The sequence below is a fragment of the Schistocerca cancellata genome, chromosome 1, assembly GCF_023864275.1.
Source record: "Schistocerca cancellata isolate TAMUIC-IGC-003103 chromosome 1, iqSchCanc2.1, whole genome shotgun sequence".
In the NCBI taxonomy this organism is placed as follows: Eukaryota; Metazoa; Arthropoda; class Insecta; order Orthoptera; family Acrididae; genus Schistocerca; species Schistocerca cancellata.
Window position 1 is genome coordinate 476,768,357 of NC_064626.1, and position 18,788 is coordinate 476,787,144.

Here is an 18,788-nt window from a genome sequence, read left to right on the forward strand (position 1 = left end):
TGAGATAAGCCTCTACATCCTTACATTTGTCCTCTAGCCATCCCTGCTTAGCCATTTTGCACTTCCTGTCGATCTCATTTTTGAGACGTTTGTATTCCTTTTTGCCTGCTTCATTTACTGCATTTTTATATTTTCTCCTTTAATCAATTAAATTCAATATTTCTTCTGTTACCCGAGGGTTTCTACCAGCCCTCGTCTTTTTACCTACTCGATCCTCTGCTGCCTTCACTACTTCATCCCTCAGAGCTACCCGTACTTCTTCTACTGTATTTCTTTCCCCCATTCCTGTCAATTGTTCCCTTATGCTCTCCCTGAAACTCTGTACAACCTCTGGTTTAGTCAGTTTATCCAGGTCCCATCTCCTTAAATTCCCACCTCTTTGCATTTTCTTCAGTTTTAATCTACAGTTCATAACCAATAGATTGTGGTCAGAGTCCACATCTGCCCCTGGAAATGTCTTACAATTTAAAAACCTGGTTCCTAAATCTCTGTCTTACCATTATATAATCAATCTGATACCTTTTAGTATCTCCAGGGTTCTTCCATGTATACAACCTTCTTTCATGATTCTTGAACCAAGTGTTAGCTATTATTCAGTTATGCTCTGCACAAAATTCTACCAGGCGGCTTCCTCTTTCATTTCTGTCCCCCAATCCATATTCACCGACTATGTTTCCTTCTCTCCCTTTTCCTAGTCTCGAATTCCAGTCACCCATGACTATTAAATTTTCGTCTCCCTTCACTACCTGAATAATTTCTTTTATCTCATCACACATTTCATCAATTTCTTCATCATCTGCAGAGCTAGTTGGCATATAAACTTGTACTACTGTAGTAGGCGTTGGATTCGTATCTATCTCGGCCACAATAATGCGTTCACTATGCTGTCTGTAGTAGCTTACCCGTACTCCTATTTTTTTGTTCATTATTAAACCTACTGCTGCATTACCCCTATTTGATTTTGTATTTATAACCCTGTATTCACCTGACCAAAAGTCTTGTTCCTCCTGCCACCGAACTTCACTAATTCCCACTATATCTAACTTTAACCTATCCATTTCCCTTTTTAAACTTTCTAACCTACCTGCCCGATTAAGGGATCTGACATTCCACGCTCCGATCCGTAGAACACCAGTTTTCTTTCTCCTGATAAGGACGTCCTCTTGAGTAGTCCCCGCCCGGAGATCCGAATGGGGGACTATTTTACCTCCGGAATATTTTACCCAAGAGGACGCCATCATCATTTAATCATACAGTAAAGCTGCATGCCCTCGGGAAAAATTACGGCTGTAGTTTCCCCTTGCTTTCGGCCGTTCGTAGTACCAGAACAGCAAGGCCATTTTGGTTAGTGTTACAAGGCCAGATCAGTCAATCATCTGGACTGTTGCCCCTGCAACTACTGAAAAGGCTGCTGCCCCTCTTCAGGAACCACACGTTTGTCTGGCCTCTCAACAGATACCCCTCTGTTGTGGTTGCACCTACGGTACGGCTATCTGTATCGTTGAGGCACGCAAGCCTCCCCACCAACGGCAAGGTCCATGGTTCATGGGGGGATATAGAATTACGTAAAGTTTTGGGGTTGACGAAACGTAAATATATAGCAGCGTTTGACTACACTTAAGAATTAGCATCTCGAGTAACTCATCTCATACAGTCTGCGGAGGATGCAACACGTATAGTGTAACCATTACACAGATTCAGTGAGCTAAGCATTGCAACCTTCAATTTACTACATGCATGTCGATAAATGCAGATTATTTATGCAAGAAATCACATATAATTTCATTTAACTCAGACTAGAGTACTGCGTAAGAGTGGGCGGTCCATATCAAGTCGCGTCAACAGAGTAATAAAGACCTTGCACAAGAAGAGCAGTGTTAATGGTCACAGAAGTGTTACAGTGATACGGCAGGAAGCCTGAAAAATTTCAAATGACAGACTCTCAAAGGAAAGTAAGCGGTCTCCTGAGAAAACCTCCTGGAATATTCCGTTGTTCCCTTTGTGTCGCCGACCGATGTGCCGAGCGGTTCTAGGCGCTTCAGCCTGGAACCGGGCGACCGCTACGGTCGCAGGTTCGAATCCTGCCTCGGGCATGGATGTGTATGACGTCCTTAGGTTTGTTAGGTTTAAGTAGCTCTAAGTTCTAGGGGACTCATGACCTCAGATGTTAAGTCCCATAGTGCTCAGAGCCATTTGAAGCCTTTGTGTCTCAGCCATGGAGACCACGAAAACAAAATTTTAGCGATAACAACATGCACAGGGCATTTACGCAAGAATTATCATCATGCATCACCCGAGAAGGCAAAAGGAAGAAATTTCCATAAGTTACAATAAATCGGTCCTCCTCGCAAATGTTATGTACTGATTTCCAAAGTATAAATGTAGTTACAGATGTGTGTATTGAAGACTGATACTCCCTTTGCAGTGCATATCTAGAAACCCAGTTAACGCTGAGGCAGGCTGTGATAGCAACAATGACTACAGTTTATACAAGAAATGTTAAGAAAGATAGGAAGATATTTTAGCGCAGCAGGAATGACTACAAAAACTGCGGAGTGTATGAGTAGCCAGCATCAAATATTCAGTCATATGGACGACGCTGTGGAGTACAAATGGAAAAAAATTCATAAGCGTCGTTCAGTATGCTTCAGACAAGTATGTTCCGAGCAATGTCTTAAGGGATGGGAAAGACCCACAGTGGTTTAATAGACATGTTAGAAAACTGCTCCATAAACAAAAAGAGCGTCATCTCAGATTCAAGAGAACCCAGTTGACAACTGAGTGCTGAACGAAGCGAAAGGAGCGTAAGGAGAGCAATGAGAGAAGTGGTCAATGACTTTGAAAGTGAAATTTGACAATCGATCTGGGTAAAAACCCTAAGAGATTTTGCTCTTATGTAAAATCAGTACGCGAATCGAAATCATCTATTCATTCACTCTGAGACCATAATGGCACCGAAACGGAAGATAACAGAGAGAAGGCCGAAATACTGAATTCGTTCTTCCGAAATTGCTTCACCGCTGTAACATAGTTACTCATTTCACATATCGTATGAACGTCTAAATGGCAGATATAACCGATCGCTTAGTAGGACCAGATGAGATATCCTTAAGATTTTACAAAGGTTATGCGAGAGAATTTGTTCCGCTTCTAATTGGTTTGATGTTGCCTGTCACGAATTCCTCTCTTGGGTCAATTTTCTCATCTCAAACTAGCACTTGTACTCTACGTCCTCAATTATTGGCTGGATGTAAAACAATCTCTGTCTTCCTCTACAGCTCCCTCTAATATCATGGAAACTGTTCCCTGATGTTCATCCTATCATCCTCTCCCTTCTTCTTGTCACTGTTTTCCATATATTCCTTTCCTCGCCCATTCTGTGGAGTAACTCGTCATTCCTTACCTTATCTGTATACTTAATTATCAACATTCTTCTGTAGCACCAAATTTCAAATGCTTCTCTTCTCTTCTGTTCTGTTCCCCACAGTCCAAGTCACACTGCCAAACAATCTTGTGTTCCAAACGTACATTTTCAGAAATTTCTTCCTCAAATTAAGACCTAAGTTTTGGTACTAGTAGATTTCTCTTGGCCAGGAATGCCCTTTTACCAATGCTAGTCTGCTTTTTATGTTCTCCTTCCTCCTCCATCAAGTATTGGTTTGCTGCAGAATTTCTTAACTTCATCTACTTCGTGATCACCAATCCCAATGATAAGTTTCTCGCTGTTTTTATATGAATACAGAAAGTGAGACTGAGGGTCATTCTACGAAAAGTCGCTGACGGGAGGCCGAGGAAACGCGCCAGAACCGCGCCACGGGGATCACCCGAGCATGACGGTCACATGCCAGAGGCCAGCGACCCATTACAGCCAAGTACAGGTATAGTGTTTGCTTACTGAACCGGGGCTGTACAAAGGACCTGGTTGGTACACGTGGCAGCAGAAGTACTCCTCGCGCTGGCAAATGCAATGCAACGCAGTCTCTTATTTCCTACCTAGTTAAGCCTAGTCTGAGAGCATCGGGCATTTTTATTCATTTATGTAGTCAAATCTTTATGAAGCTATATAGACTAAATATTATCTGTTTTAGGTCTCAGTTGCAGTTTTGTGCATAACTCCCCGAAAACCAATAAAGAAAGATGTTGAATTAGCGTTAAATCTAGGTCTGGTGCCGATGACAAAAGGTGATACTAGACAAGGGGCAGATAATGGTTATCGTAGAACAGTCTCAAGGTCAGTGTTATTCCCAACAGATAACCACGAAGCATTACACTAGTTTAATTCGTTAATTCATTAACCCATCGACTAAGTAATATTCTTCCTCACAGTCGACCCTGTATTTACTATTTATATTTACGAAAATGAGCATATTTTGCCATATACTTTTCTCAAAATTATATATTTTTGTGGTACGAATTCTTTAAAAATCTATCCTTGGTATTTATTGAAGTGATGAGGAGTGATGATACTGTTTTAGAAGTTTTTGTTACTGTGGTATACCCGAAAAAAATACAGGGATGTGCAACGCCACTATATACTCGTATTTCTCACATTCGTAACGTGTATCACTTTCTTTCTTCCTTGCTTGCTTCGCACACTACACAATTTTTGGAGGGTGTTTTCTTCGTAGTAACACGAAGATGGAGCTATAGCTGCTCGGCCCGCCTCACAGCAGGCAATGTAATAACGCACTTGAAACCTAAAGCCTGCTGCGAGCCGACTTTTTAAATCAAAGTGTTAATTTGGTGAGTGCTGCAAATCGCAGACTATGAGCAGCAGAAACTGTCTGCTGGATCTGCGGGAAGCTTTTGGTAGAGACGGGGGACATTGCAGGTGTCGCGGTCACTGGAGTGCGTGCGGCTGCTGGTGGGGGCGGGCGCGTCGGTGAACCGCGCAGACAAGTTCGGCTACACGCCGCTGCACCTGGCGGCGCTCAACGAGTTCTCGGCGTGCGCGGCGCTGCTGCTGGAGCGCGGCGCCGACGTGACTGCGCGCACGCGCGGCGGCGTCTCGGCGCTGTCCTTCCTGGTGCGGCGCGTGCCCGACGTCATCCCCGCGCTCGTCACGCAGCTCGACGGCGCCGTCACGCTGCACGACCACGAGCTCGGCGACGTCGACTGCGAGCTCCGGCTCGACTTCCGCGTGCTCGTGCCCAACGCCGAGCGCGGCGAGTCCGGCCTACTGCTCGCCTTCATCGAGGTACACCCAGGCACAGTGCCGTACCTCCTACCACATCCCACCAATAACTGCCGTTTCACGAGAGGAGCGCTCGTTCAGTGCAACATCGCTGCACAGGTTCTGCGCCCTTCTACACTCCCATTAAAATAACTTTGTGACTGACGTGTAGTGACTATTGGCAAGGGCCGGCGTCAGTCAATCACAGCTGTTCATCGGGCTCGACGATCTCGCCCTGCTGCTGCTCTGCGGGCTCAAGGAACAGAGCCTCGGCAGGCGACGCAGGCTGCACGAGATAGGAGGTCCGCGCAAACTATCGATGGAATGAGCGCTTGGCATGTTGTGTACGAGCAGGCAGTTTTCATCACTACTACTCACACTTGTCAGTCACAACGTTATTTTCACACACAGAGTACCTTATCTGTCTTCCCCACAGAGCAGCTGCAGATGATTTCACCTAGTCCTACACTGGCAATTTACCCCAGATAATGAAAAGTGTGATATCATCCACTTGAGTGCTAAAAGGAATCCATTAAACTACGGTTAAATGATAAATCAGTCAAATCTATAGGCTGTAAATTCAACTCAATACCTAGGAATTACAGTTACGAACAACTTAATTTGGAAAGAACACACAGAAAATGTTGTAGGGAGGCGAATCAAAGACTGCGTTTTATTAGCAGTATACTTAGGAGATGAAGAGATCTACTAAAGGGACTCCCTACACTATGCCTGTCTGTCCTCTTTTGGAGTACTGCTGTGCGGTCTGGGATCCTTACCAGACAGGATTAACGAAGTGCATCGAGAAAGTTCAAAAATGAATAGCACGTTTTGTACTATCGACAAAAAGGGGAGAGACTGTCACTCATGTGCTACAGGATTTGGGGTGGACATTATTAAGACAAGCGTTTTCGTTGCGGTGAAATCTCACGAAATTTCAGTCACCAACTTTCTCGTCCGAATGCGAAAATATTTTGTTGACGCCGACCTACATAGGGAACTATAATCATCAATAAAATAAGGGAAATCACAGCTCGCAAGGAAAGGTATAGGTGTTCGTTTTTTCCGTGTTCTGTTCGAGATTGGAATAATAGTGTGGTTGTGTAGGTGGTTCCATAAACCCTCTGCCAAGCACTTGTGTGTGATTTGCAGAGTATCAATCTAGACGCTGATGTAGATGTCCTGTTCGTTTGTTAGCCATGTAGTTCAAAGGGAGCAAGGCACTTCACACTGACTGTAATCTCACAAATGATTTCATTTTTTTATGCATAAATATTTGAGGATAGGACACAGTACAACACATCTGGTGCTGCAAGAGGTGGTCTTTAACACACGGTCACAGTCCCAATCATACAGTGTATCCCTGCGTTACATGTTTGATGTTTCGGCTACGAATATGTAGTACCATTATTACTTTCACCGCAGTTCACTGTCTAGTATTTTTTCATGTAGAGTGCATGAATGGACTGAGATTACAGCTTAAGAGGGATGTGGGCGTCCGAGTGTGTCAGGAAATTTGTTTAAAGGCATGTCACTCGCCGGAGTTTACTGCATCAGCTCCTACTACTAAGGAATACAGGAAAACAGAAACAGCAGGAGGCAGCCGCAATCAGACTGAGGAGCTTGTTGCCCGGGAAGATGAGCAGGACAAGACGTCTGGTCGGGACGAGAGCTGGCAGACAAGAGAGCGACCGCGTAGTACCGGAGCGCCCTGGTCAACCGGCTCGGCGTCCCCCATGTCACCGTTCCCAGCCCTCTGATTGGCTGGTAGAGGGTACTTTAGACGCGTCCCCCTGTCAGCAAATAGCGTCCTCTGTCAGCAGTACCCGACTGGGCGTGGGTTGGTGCAGCATCTAGAAACATTCCATGTCGCACCAGCCCTGTTCCAGCCAAAGCTCGACTGTAAGACGCGGATAATTACGCCAGAAATCCAAAGAAAGAAATAAAACAAACATTTTAAAGTTCCAGTAATTCTTTCAATAATTCTTCTCAATCTGATTGCTCACCATGTACACCAGCGGGTACGAATTATGAGAAGGCCGTGAGAACTGACGTATCAGCTGAGAATGAATTGCCGGAAATACAACTATCGAACAAACCGTGAGCATTTCATACGTGCGTGTTCATCCACAATTATCAACCCAACAACTTTTCAGTGTCAAAAATTCTTCTTGTAATGCTTTCAAGTTTCATAATATGAAACCAACCTTATATATCTCACGGTGTAAGGCATGCACTAATTATATTATTAATCAGTTACGTATGAGATATATGTAATATGTAGAATGAGTCTCTTGCTTGTGAGGCGATGTCAGTAATTTATAGCTGGCCTAGCAATTAGGTTTGGAACTTGAACCACGCACGTTTGTAGACTATATACAAAATCCGTTTCGAAGATACCAAATCCGTTTCAAAGAAACACTACTTTCTTGAATTCTTGGTAACAGCCAAGTCCCTTCTAATTGATTCTTATCATACTACATTAGTAATGTAAACAGGTTCCTTACTGGTCTCGCCCGTGTAGAAATTATTAGTGTTTCGTTTCACAAGTGGATTTCACGTCGTCAGTTTTATTCTTAATTAAGTCATTCAGGATATATGTATGTTGGGAGGCTTGCGTGCCTAAGCGATACAGATAGCCGCACCATAGGTGCAACCACAACGGAGGGGTATCTGTTGAGAGGCCAGACAAACGCGTGGTTACTGAAGAGGGGCAGCAGCCTTTTCAGTAGTTGCAGGGGTAACAGTCTGGATGATTCACTGATCTGACCTTGCAACAGTAACCAAAACGACCTTGCTGTGCTGGTACTGCGAATGGCTGGAAAAAAAGGGGGAAATTACAGCCGTAATTTTTCCCGAGGACATGCAGCTTTACTGTACGGTTAAAAGATGACGTCGTCTTCTTGGAGAAAATATTCCGGAGGTAAAATAGTCCCCCATTCGACTACTCAGGAGGACGTCGTTATCAGGAGAAAGAAAACTGGCGTTTTACGTATCGGAGCGTGGAATGTCAGATCCGTTAATCGGGCAGGTAGATCAGAAAATTTAAAAAAGGAAATGGATAGGTTAAAGTTAGATATAGTTGGAATTACTGAATTTCAGTGGCAGGAGGAACAAGACTTCTCGTTAGGTGAATGCAGGGTTATAAATACAAAATCAAATATGGGTAATGCAGGAGTAGGTTTAACAACGAATTAAAAAAAAAAAAAGAATATGAGTGAGGATAAGCTACTACGAACAGCATAGTGACCGCGTTACTGTAGCCAAGATAGAATCAAAGCCCACGCCTACCACAGTAGTACAAATTTATATGCCAACTAGCTCCGCAGGTGACGAAGAGATTGATGAAATGTATGATGAGATAAAAGCAATTACTCAGATTACACACACACACACACACACACACACACACACACACACACACACACACACACACACACCTCATCGTTTCAGTTGAGTTCAAATGCATGAGGATCCGACAATACATCTACATCGATCGACAGCCATTCATTTACATGGTAAAGAAGAAAAATCGTAATGGGAAAGCCTTAGAGACAAACAGAACTTAAAAGTTTTGCCATCGAATGATCCAGCCAAAGTCCGATGAAAGACAGTTCCGCTTAGTCTTGGTATCATTACATTAATTTCCTAAAATAAATGCTATCCCTAAGAGCTATGCCAAGTTCTTCCGGAGTGGAGATAGGATCGATCTAACGTATATAATTATTTACACCTTGTGGTACTACAGTTTCCCAGAACTGCAACAGCGCAATTTTAAAAACGAACATTTTGTGTATTTCTAGCTTTAGACATGGAAACATCTATAAATGTTATTGGGTTTTGGCATTTGCCATTTTCTTCTCCCACTGCAAAGCAATTAATTGAATTATTCTAGTCCGTCCACAGCCATGCCTCATCTTACATTACTTTATTCTCTTCTTCTAGTTCTACATACGAAATGTACATTCCACTTACTGCAGGGTGCGAATACAAATAACTGCTTGCCTTTCATAACGTAAAGTGTGGCCTGTTGTAAAACTATAGCGGATGCCGTCGTGTACTAGTACTGACGCCTAATACAGAATCACCTCAGTAGGTGGCGCTGCCATGCAGCTGCTGGTAGAGAGCCTGTAGCTGCTGGTAAGACAGAGAGATCGTAAACTGGATAAACATAGCCACTGAAACTTTTAAATGTACTGCACATAAAACATTAATAACATGGAATTACTAGGAGCAACACCTGTGCAATAACTTATCCTAAAATTTTGACGAAGTAAAATACAAATGAATGCGGTACATTTAAAATGAGAAAACAGGGTGTATAATACAATACACAGATGCAGTACCTAAACAGATTTTACGTATCATATACCACTAGAGCGAGACCATTAAAAACACAGGACCTTAATTTCAGATGAAGAGGCCCCCCTATAAGACTCAATACTGCGTGATTCGGAGCTAGAACTTCTACCTAACAAGAAAACTATACAAATAGAATTATTATGCTAAAATACACACCAACGTGGAAGACGGACGGCTGTGTGGAGACAAGCACAGAGATTTCCATACCCTCTGTCTTCTCTACTGTCTGATCAAAATACACTGTCCCCCATATCTCTCCTCGACCTTAACGCTATTGTCTGAACAACATGGCAGAAACAACCGTTCCTACGAAAGCAAAATCCTCCTTGTCCCACTTCATCGTTCAGCCACTTTCTCGAAGTCCTTCTCAGTAGCAGGAGCCCCACGCTCGAATAAGCTCCCGCAATACAATAGAGAATGCCGTTTTATTTATTTATTTACATTGTTTAGACTCATAGAGAAGCACATAAACGAAATTATGACCTGTGGTTGTTATTTTTCTTGTTCTTCCAGAATTATTTCATCCTCTCGCAGTGCTTAGATCGACGTCATCTGACCACTTTCTTCTAGGTACCTTGGGTTTGTCTTCTAATGAAATTTCCCAGCTGTAGACCTTATGTCTGAAGACGTTTCGACCTCGATGTCTATCGGTGAGATTTTAGCATTTTTTTTAGATCAACTTGGACCTGTTTTATCCAAACTGTTGTCGTTTTCAGTTTCTATAAGGACGTCAAAATTTTCTTTGTTAGTCTCAAGATATGTCTGTAGATTTTCAGTCGTCGTTTGCGGAAATCGGTTTCGATGTTGGAATATTTTTCTGTGGTTGTGTGTGATTGTAGACCGTATTCTTGGTCTGTAAGTTTTGGGCCAAGGATTTTTCGGATGATTTTTGTTTCAGCCTTTTTGATATTTTCGAGGTCTCTTCTGTAATTAAGGTTTACAGTCTCGCTGGCATAGAGTATTTCAGGTTTGATAACAGTCGTGTAGTGTCGAACTTTTGTGTTGATGTTTATGCATTTTCTACTGTAGATGCTCGCAACTTTCCCATATGCTTTCCGAATTTTGAGTTCCCGTGTTTTTTGTGCTAACCTTTCTGTACCTGTAGGCTCGATAATTTCTCCTAAGTGCTTGAAGTGGTTAACCTTGTTTACTATGCCATATTTTAATATTAAATTGTGTGTTTTGTAGACATGAATTCGGTTTTAGAAAAAGAAATTTGCAGTCCAACTTTCTCGGCACATTCTTTGAGGACTTCAATCTGATGAATTGCTGTTTGTTCATCACAGGACAGGTCCGCGAGGTCATCAGCAAGGATAGGCATGTGACGTCGATGTTATCTTTTTCTTTTCATAGCCTTATGGGTCTTCAGATGTTTCGATTTTTCACTTCTTGTTCCCATTCTTTGATGTCTTTGTCTAAAACGATGTTGAAAATTAGTGGGGAGAGGCTATCGCCCTGCCGGACGCCAGTCTTAATGGAAAGAGGTTGTAGATTTCTCTGTTGAATTTGACTCTGGAAGTTGGGTCTGTTAGGGATTGTTGGATGAGACGTTATGTTTTTGGATCCAGATTGTATTGAGTATATTAAACAGGAACTGTCGGTCGATGGAGTCGTAAGCTTTCGTGAAGTCGACAAATGTGCAGATGATTGGGACACTTCATGTATCTCGAATTTTCAGCATAGACTTCATGTTAAAAACTTGTTCGATGTCTGATATGCGTGGTCTGAAGTCTGTTTGATAATCATTTATCACGGATTCGAGTTGTTCTTGAGCGTGTTGTAAGAGGCAAGCGGAGAGGACTTTGTAAGGAACGCAAAGGAGGGAGACTCCTCTGTAGTTATTCACATCAGATTTGTCTCCTTTTTTGTTGGTTGTTGTTGGTTGTTTTGGGGAAGGAGACCAGACAGCGTGGTCATCGGTCTCAACGGATTAGGGAAGGAAGTCGGCCGTGCCCTTTCAGAGGAACCATCCCGGCATTTGCCTTGAGTGATTTAGGGAAATCACGGAAAACCTAAATCAGGATGGCCGGACCCGGGATTGAACCGTCGTCCTCCCGAATGCGAGTCCAGTGTCTAACCACCGCGCCACCTCGCTCGGTGTCTCCTTTTTTGTGAAGTAGGTGAATGAGTTGGCATTATTACTATTATTATTAGTGGTAGTGGTAGCAGCAGCAGCAATGGTAGAAGCACTGCCAGTATTAACTTTATTAATTCACAATCAGTGCTATAACCTCACGTCACTACAGACACTGAAATTATTTCAATAAATTTTGGAAATTTGTGGTAAGGTTTTACGGGACCAAACTGCTGAGGTCATCGGTCCCTAAACCTACATACTACGTAATCTAACTTAAACTAACTGTGGACAACACACATACCCAAGCCCGACGGAGGACTCGAACCTCCGATTGGGGGGGGGGGGGGGGGGGGAGCCGCACAGACCAGGACAAGGCGCCCGCGACCGCGGGGCTATCCCGCGCGGCATCATTTTAATATTATCTGTTTATATTAAAATTGTTATTCTCTACGTCCCCCCCCCCCCCACCCCATGAACCATGGACCTTACTGTTGGTGGGGAGGCTTGCGTGAATCAGCGATACACATAGCCGTACCGTAGATGCAACTACAAAGGAGGAGTAGCTGTTGAGAGGCCAGACAAAACGTGTGGTTCCTGAAGAGGGGCAGCAGCCTTTTCAGTAGTTGCAGGGGCAACAGTCCAGATGATTGACTGATCTGGCCTTGTAACACTAACCAAAACGGCCTTGCTGTGCTGGTACTGCGAACGGCTGAAAGCAAGGGGAAACTACAGCCGTAATTTTTCCCGAGGGCATGCAGCTTTACTGTATGGTTAAATGATGATGGTGTCCTCTTGGGCAAAATATTCCGGAGGTAAAATAGTCCCCCATTCGGATCTCCGCGCGGGGACTACTCAGGAGGACGTTGTTATCATGAGAAAGAAAACTGACTTTCTACGGGTCGGAGTGTGGAATGTCAGATCCCTTAATCAGGCAGGTGAAGGGAGACAAAAATTTAATAGTCATGGGCTACAGGAATTCGATAGTAGGGAATGGAAGAGAAGGAAAAGTAGTAGGTGAATATGGAATGGGGTAAGGAATGAAAGAGGAAGCCGCCTGGTACAATTTTCCACAGAGCATAACTTAATCATAGCTAACACTTGGTTCAAGAATCATTAAAGAAGGTTGTATACACGGAAGAAACCTGGATATACTGAAAGGTTTCAAATAGATTATATAATGGTCAGACAGAGATTTAGGAACCAGGTTTTAAATTGTAAGACATTTCCAGGGGCAGATGTGGACTCTGGCCACAATCTATTGGTTATGAACTGTAGATTAAAACTGAGAACCTGCAAAAACGTGGGAATTTAAGGAGATGGGACCTGGATAAAATGACTAAACCAGAGGTTGTACAGAGTTTCAGGGAGAGCGTTAGCGAACAATTGACAAGAATGGGGGAAAGAAATACAGTAGAAGAAGAATGGGTAGCTTTGGGAGATGAAATAGTGAAGGCAGCAGAGGATCAAGTAGGTAAAAAGACGAGGGCTAATGGAAATCCTTGGGTAACAGAAGAGATATTGAATTTAATTGATGAAAGGAGAAAATACAAAAATGAAGTAAATGAAGCAGGAAAAAGGAATACAAACGTCTCAAAAATGAGATAGACAGGAAGTGCAAAATGGCTAAGCAGGGATGGCTAGAGGACAAATGTAAGGATGTAGAGGCGTATATCACTAGGTGTAAGACAGATACTGCCTAGAGGAAAATTAGAGACCTTTTGAGAAAAGAGAACCACTTGCATGAATATCAAGAGCTTAGATGGAAATCCAGTTCCAAGCAAAGGAGGGAAAGCAGAAAGGTGTAAGGAGTATATAGAGGGTCTATACAAGAGCGGTGTTCTTGAGGACAATATTATAGAAATGGAAGAGAATGTAGATGAAGATGAAATAGGAGATATGATACTGCGTGAAGAGTTTGACAGAGCACTGAAAGACCTAAGTCGAAAGAAGGCCCCGGGAGTAGACAACATTCCATTAGAACTACTGACAGCCTTGGGAGAGGCCTGAGAAAACTCTACCATCTGGTGAGCAAGATGTATGAGACAGGCGAAATACCCTCAGACTTCGAGAGAAGAATATAATAATTCCAATCCCAAAGAAAGCAAGTGTTGACAGATATTAAAATTACCGAACTATCAGTTTAATAAGCCACAGCTGCAAAATACTAACACGAATTCTTTACAGACGAATGGAAAAACTGGTAGAAGCCGACCTCGGGGAAGATCAATTTGGATTCCGTTGAAATGTTGGAACACGTGAGGCAATACTGACCTTACGACGTATCTTAGAAGAAGGATTAAAGAAAGGCAAACCTACGTATCTAGCATTTGTAGACTTAGAGAAAGCTTTTGACAATGTTGAGTGGAATACTCTCTTTCAAATTCTGTAGGTGGCAGGGGTCAAATACAGGCAGCAAAAGGCTATTTACAATTTGTACAGAAACCAGATGGCAGTTATAAGAGTCAAGTGGTATGAAAGGCAAGCAGTCGTTGGGAAGGGAATGGGACAGGGTTGTAGCCTATCCCCGATGTTATTCAGTGTGTATATTGAGTTAGCAGTAAAGGAAACAAAAGAAAAATTTGGAGTAGGAATTAAAATCCATGGAGAAGAAATAAAAACTTTAAGGTTCGCCGATGACATTGTATTTCTGTCAGAGACAGTATAGGACCTGTAAGAGCCGCTGAACGGAATGGACAGTGTGTTGAAAGGAGAATATAAGATGAACATCAACAAAATCAAAACGAGTATAATGGAATGCAGTCGAATTAAGTCGGGTGATGCTGAGGGAATTAGATTAGGAAATGAGACGCTTAAAGTAGTAAAGGAGTTTTGCTATTTGGGGAGCAAAATAACTGATGATGGTCGAAGTAGAGAGGATACAAAATGTAGACTGGCAATGGCAAGGAAAGCGTTTCTGAAGAAGAGAAATTTGTTAACATCGAGTATAGATTTAAGCGTCAGAAAGTCTTTTCTGAAAGTATTTGTATGGAGTGTAGCCATGTGTGGAAGCGAAATGTGGACGATAAATAGTTTAGAATAAAAAAAAGTAGAAGCTTTCGAAATGTGGTGCTACAGAAGACTGCTGAAGATTAGATGGGTAGATCACATAACTAATGAGGAGGTATTGAATAGAGGCCGAGCGGAGTGGTCGTGCGCTTCTGGGCGCTGCAGTCTGGAACCGAGCGACCGCTACGGTCGCAGGTTCGAATCCTGCCTCGGGCATGGATGTGTGTGATGTTCTTAGGTTAGTTAGTTTTTATTAGTTCTAAGTTCTAGGCAACTGATGACATTAGAAGTTAAGTCGCATAGTGCTAAGAGCCATTTGAACCATATTGAATAGAATTGGGGAGATATTTGTGGCACAACTTGACTAGAAGAAAGGATCGGTTGGTAGGACATATTCTGAGGCATCAAGGGATCACCAATTTAGTACTGGAGTGCAGCGCGGAGGGTAAAAATCATAGAGGGAAACCAAGAGATGAATACACGTAACAGATTCAGAAGGATGTAGGTTCCAGTGGGTACGGGGAGATGAAGAAGCTTGCACAGGATAACAGGATATAGTAGCATGGAGAGCTGCATCAAACCAGTCTCTGGACTGAAGACCACAACAACAACATTCTCTACATAACAAAGGCGTAAAAAAGATAGTGTAAGAGTTAAACCCTGGTCCCATGTAAGAGAGGGTCTGACGGCCCTAATTAGATTAGGTTAAATAAATAATAAACTAAGAAACCGGCAGGTAATATATATAGTATTAGGGTATACTTACTGGTTTACAAAGCTATAAGGCAGCATAAGAAGCCTCTCCAAGTAAGATTAAACTATCGAGAAAACAAACTGTTTTTTAATTGAATATTTAAGTGTTCATACCTTTATTCACTTCCTACAAATTATAACCTCTCCAACCCGTTCTAGAATCAAAGGTGATAAGAAACCTAGGAGACCACCTCCGGCCGGCCGCTGTGGCCGTGCGGTTCTAGGCGCTTCAGTCTGGAACCACGTGACCGCTACAGTCGCAGGTTCGAATCCTGCCTCGGGCATGGATGTGTGTGATGTCTTTAGGTTAGTTAGGTTTAAGTAGTTCTAAGTTCTAGGGGACTGATGTCCATAGATGTTAAGTCCCATAGTGCTCAGAGCCATTTGAACCATTTTTAGACCACCTCCTCCTCACTCCGTTAAATGTGACTTAGTACGCCTCAGCCCACAATAAAAAATACTCGTCGCGACTGCACTACAGAGACAGGGCACACCTTCACTCATGTTGGTCATAGGACCCATGTTGGGTCGCGACAATGCAAGCTTGGTAATGCCAGTTAACGGAAGCTGCTGTTGCAAACAAAACATTTTATTGGGAGCCATTAGTGAAAATCGTGCATCAAGCATCTGCATAGAAGATTCGCAAAGACGACAAAAATCAACTTGCAGGTTGGACAAAGCTCAGTATCAATCACAATACCAAGTCTATTTCACCTACTAAACCCCATATTATTACGATCGGCTTATACGTCGTAAGTAAACAGAAATCATGATTGCGGAAACTTAACGCTGTGCTGTTCATCCACTGCAGTTTCTACAGCAGAGATATACTGGTCAGGACGAGTTAGTCATTTCATTTTTGGCCGGCCGGAGTGGCAGAGCGGTTAAAGGCGCTACAGTCTGGAACCGCACGACCGCTACGGTCGCAGGTTCGAATCCTGCCTCGGGCATGGATGTGTGTGATGTCCTTAGGTTAGTTAGGTTTAAATAGTTCTAAGTTCTAGGGGACTTATGACCACAGCAGTTGAGTCCCATAGTGCTCAGAGCCATTTGAACCATTTTTGAACCATTATTTCATTTTATAAAAACACTTAGTGCCAGTGATTCGGATGGAGTTTGTTTATTGGGGCGTTGGGAAGCTAAAGAGCTGAAGTCATTAACGACAAAATCATGACTTAAAATTGACCTTTTCTAGGGAGAGCACTACGTGGTTCTTGAAGTTAGGTAACACATAGGGGGACTAAACGGCATTAGTAGGTGGGTAAAATTATAATGAAGAATGAAGTTCACCTGGAACGCTAGTTAAAAACGAACATACATAGTTGAAAGGTAAAATGAACAATCAAAACAAACGTACTTTTTTAAAGGCCGTTGATATGATTGTCTAGAACAACCGGTGTCCGCAGGCGAAAATTAAATTTTCTTCGCTATGCTGCTATGACGAGTAAAGAGTAGGACGCGTTTTACAGCTTGTGCTGTTTCTACTAAAATCTCGGGTAACTCTGTTGATAAACACACATTAAAGCGTGTGAGGTTAAAAAAGCTGCAATGAGTCAGAGAGTGGCGCAGTGTCACAGTGAGAAAAAGTGGTGCGGGCTCGCTACTTACGAGATGACGATGGCTAAACAGTGAGTGTGCAATACGCAGTCTACTCGAAATTATCTCCTCCGTGCAAAATTAAGGAGAGTAAGTCATTCAAGCCATGGGGATGGGTTTGATCTCCCTGGGTTTGTTGCCAAGGAAAGACGACCAGTGTTGGTGTCAAGAGTGGTACAATGTTCCGATGTATAGCAATGCTCAGACAGTCCGACGCGACAGAATTGCTAAAAGGCCTGAGTAGCAGAGTTGCTGCCTTAGCAACATCAGCAGCCTCTTTTCCCGACTTGTCCAGGAACCCATACGAAGGAGACGATTAAGCGAGCGGCGAGTGAGTGAAGACATCCCTGATTCCACTGTACGACGGATAGAGGCTTTGGAGAGCACTGAATTAGAGCATACAACAATTTTGGAGCGCCGTTCAGATATATTTCCAGCCACCCACGTTTTCGTTGACCGCGGTTTCCCTAAATTACTTCAGACGAACGCCGGGATGATTCCTTTAACCGATCACAGTCGATTCCTCTGCTGTCCTTTTTCCAGACGTGACAAGTGCTCGATCTCTAACGACTTCAATTCGATGGGGCGTTACTCTCTAGCCTTCTTTCCTGCTGTTACGCTAAGGCCTATGACGAGATAACAGACAAGAAATCGGCTACGCACAGAGTTTCAGAACGCAACCATAACAGTAAATTGTCTCCCAAGAAGCTGAGCGCCGACTGCGGTCATTCTCAGCGCCGCGGGTTTGTTTTGCAGACGACTGCCGGCGCCCGTAAAGCCGCCGTCACAATAAACGACTCTGTCTTCACTACGTATACAGCCGCAGTTACCCCACATCGCGTTGAAACATTCGCTGCAGCTTTAGAAGCTGACAAGTCAAAAGGTACCTTCAAAGACAATAATTCACTTCATAAATTAGATTTCCAACCATGATACTGCTTAGAGAGCTCAGTTGCGGGACGCTGACACGGTCAGTTATAATTTACATCCCAAGCGACCTTTTCTTCAGCCAGGGTCTATGAATCACAGAATAATAACTTTTGAAAAGACGTACAGTGGTTAGTTTCTCTTTTCCGTTTCGGAAACCTCGATGTCTTATACACTACTGTTTGTAAAAAGTGAAACACTCATAAGCAATGGTCTAAAACGTGCCACGATAAGAAGATGTACAGAACAGCGGAATCATAACAAGTGATTTAAATGACACAGAGGTGGCATGCGCGTAGACCCAACTGCGCCCTCTTTTTTTTGTGACTGGACATGTCAGTGTTATGCAACGTTCAGTCGGTGCGGAGCCGTCATACGAAATGGAAATGCGCAACCAAGTGCCACTATGACTCGCCGACATCACAGGGTGGAATATCGGCAAGTGAGTGCTTTGGAGGGGGACAGGGTAATTGGTCTCCGGGAGGTGGAGTCTGTAGTTCCGTAACATTGCGACTCGTACAAGGTACGCAGCTTCAACATTGAGACGTTATGTGGAATCAATGGAGAAATGAGGGTCGTACACAGCACAAAAAGGGTACTGGACGCCACAATGTAATTATAACACGAGATGACATCTCATTCCCTTGGCAGTAACGGACAGAACAGCTTCGTCCACAGAGCTGGCGCGACATTCGAGCACTGCAACGGGTGTGAGCATGTCTGCATCGACGGTTCGGCGACATCATCTGCGTGTTGGACTGGTGCCACGCATGCCACGGCGTCGGCTTCCATTGACACGAACCCATCAACGCCGCAGACTGCAATGGACATATGAACGCCGACACTGGCGTGCTGGGTGGCAAAATGCAGCGTTTTCGGACGAGTCCCGCTTCA

At 43.5% G+C, this 18,788-nt stretch overlaps 1 protein-coding gene across 1 annotated transcript in view; it reads left to right on the plus strand.

Moving 5' to 3' along the window:
- The window catches only part of LOC126183844 (transient receptor potential channel pyrexia-like), a 190,246-nt gene that overhangs the window by 116,157 nt on the left and 55,301 nt on the right, over positions 1 to 18,788 (plus strand). The window contains exon 6 of the mRNA XM_049926153.1: positions 4,832 to 5,197. Coding sequence (XP_049782110.1) covers positions 4,832 to 5,197 — 366 coding nt within the window. The remainder of the gene's footprint in view (positions 1 to 4,831; positions 5,198 to 18,788) is intronic.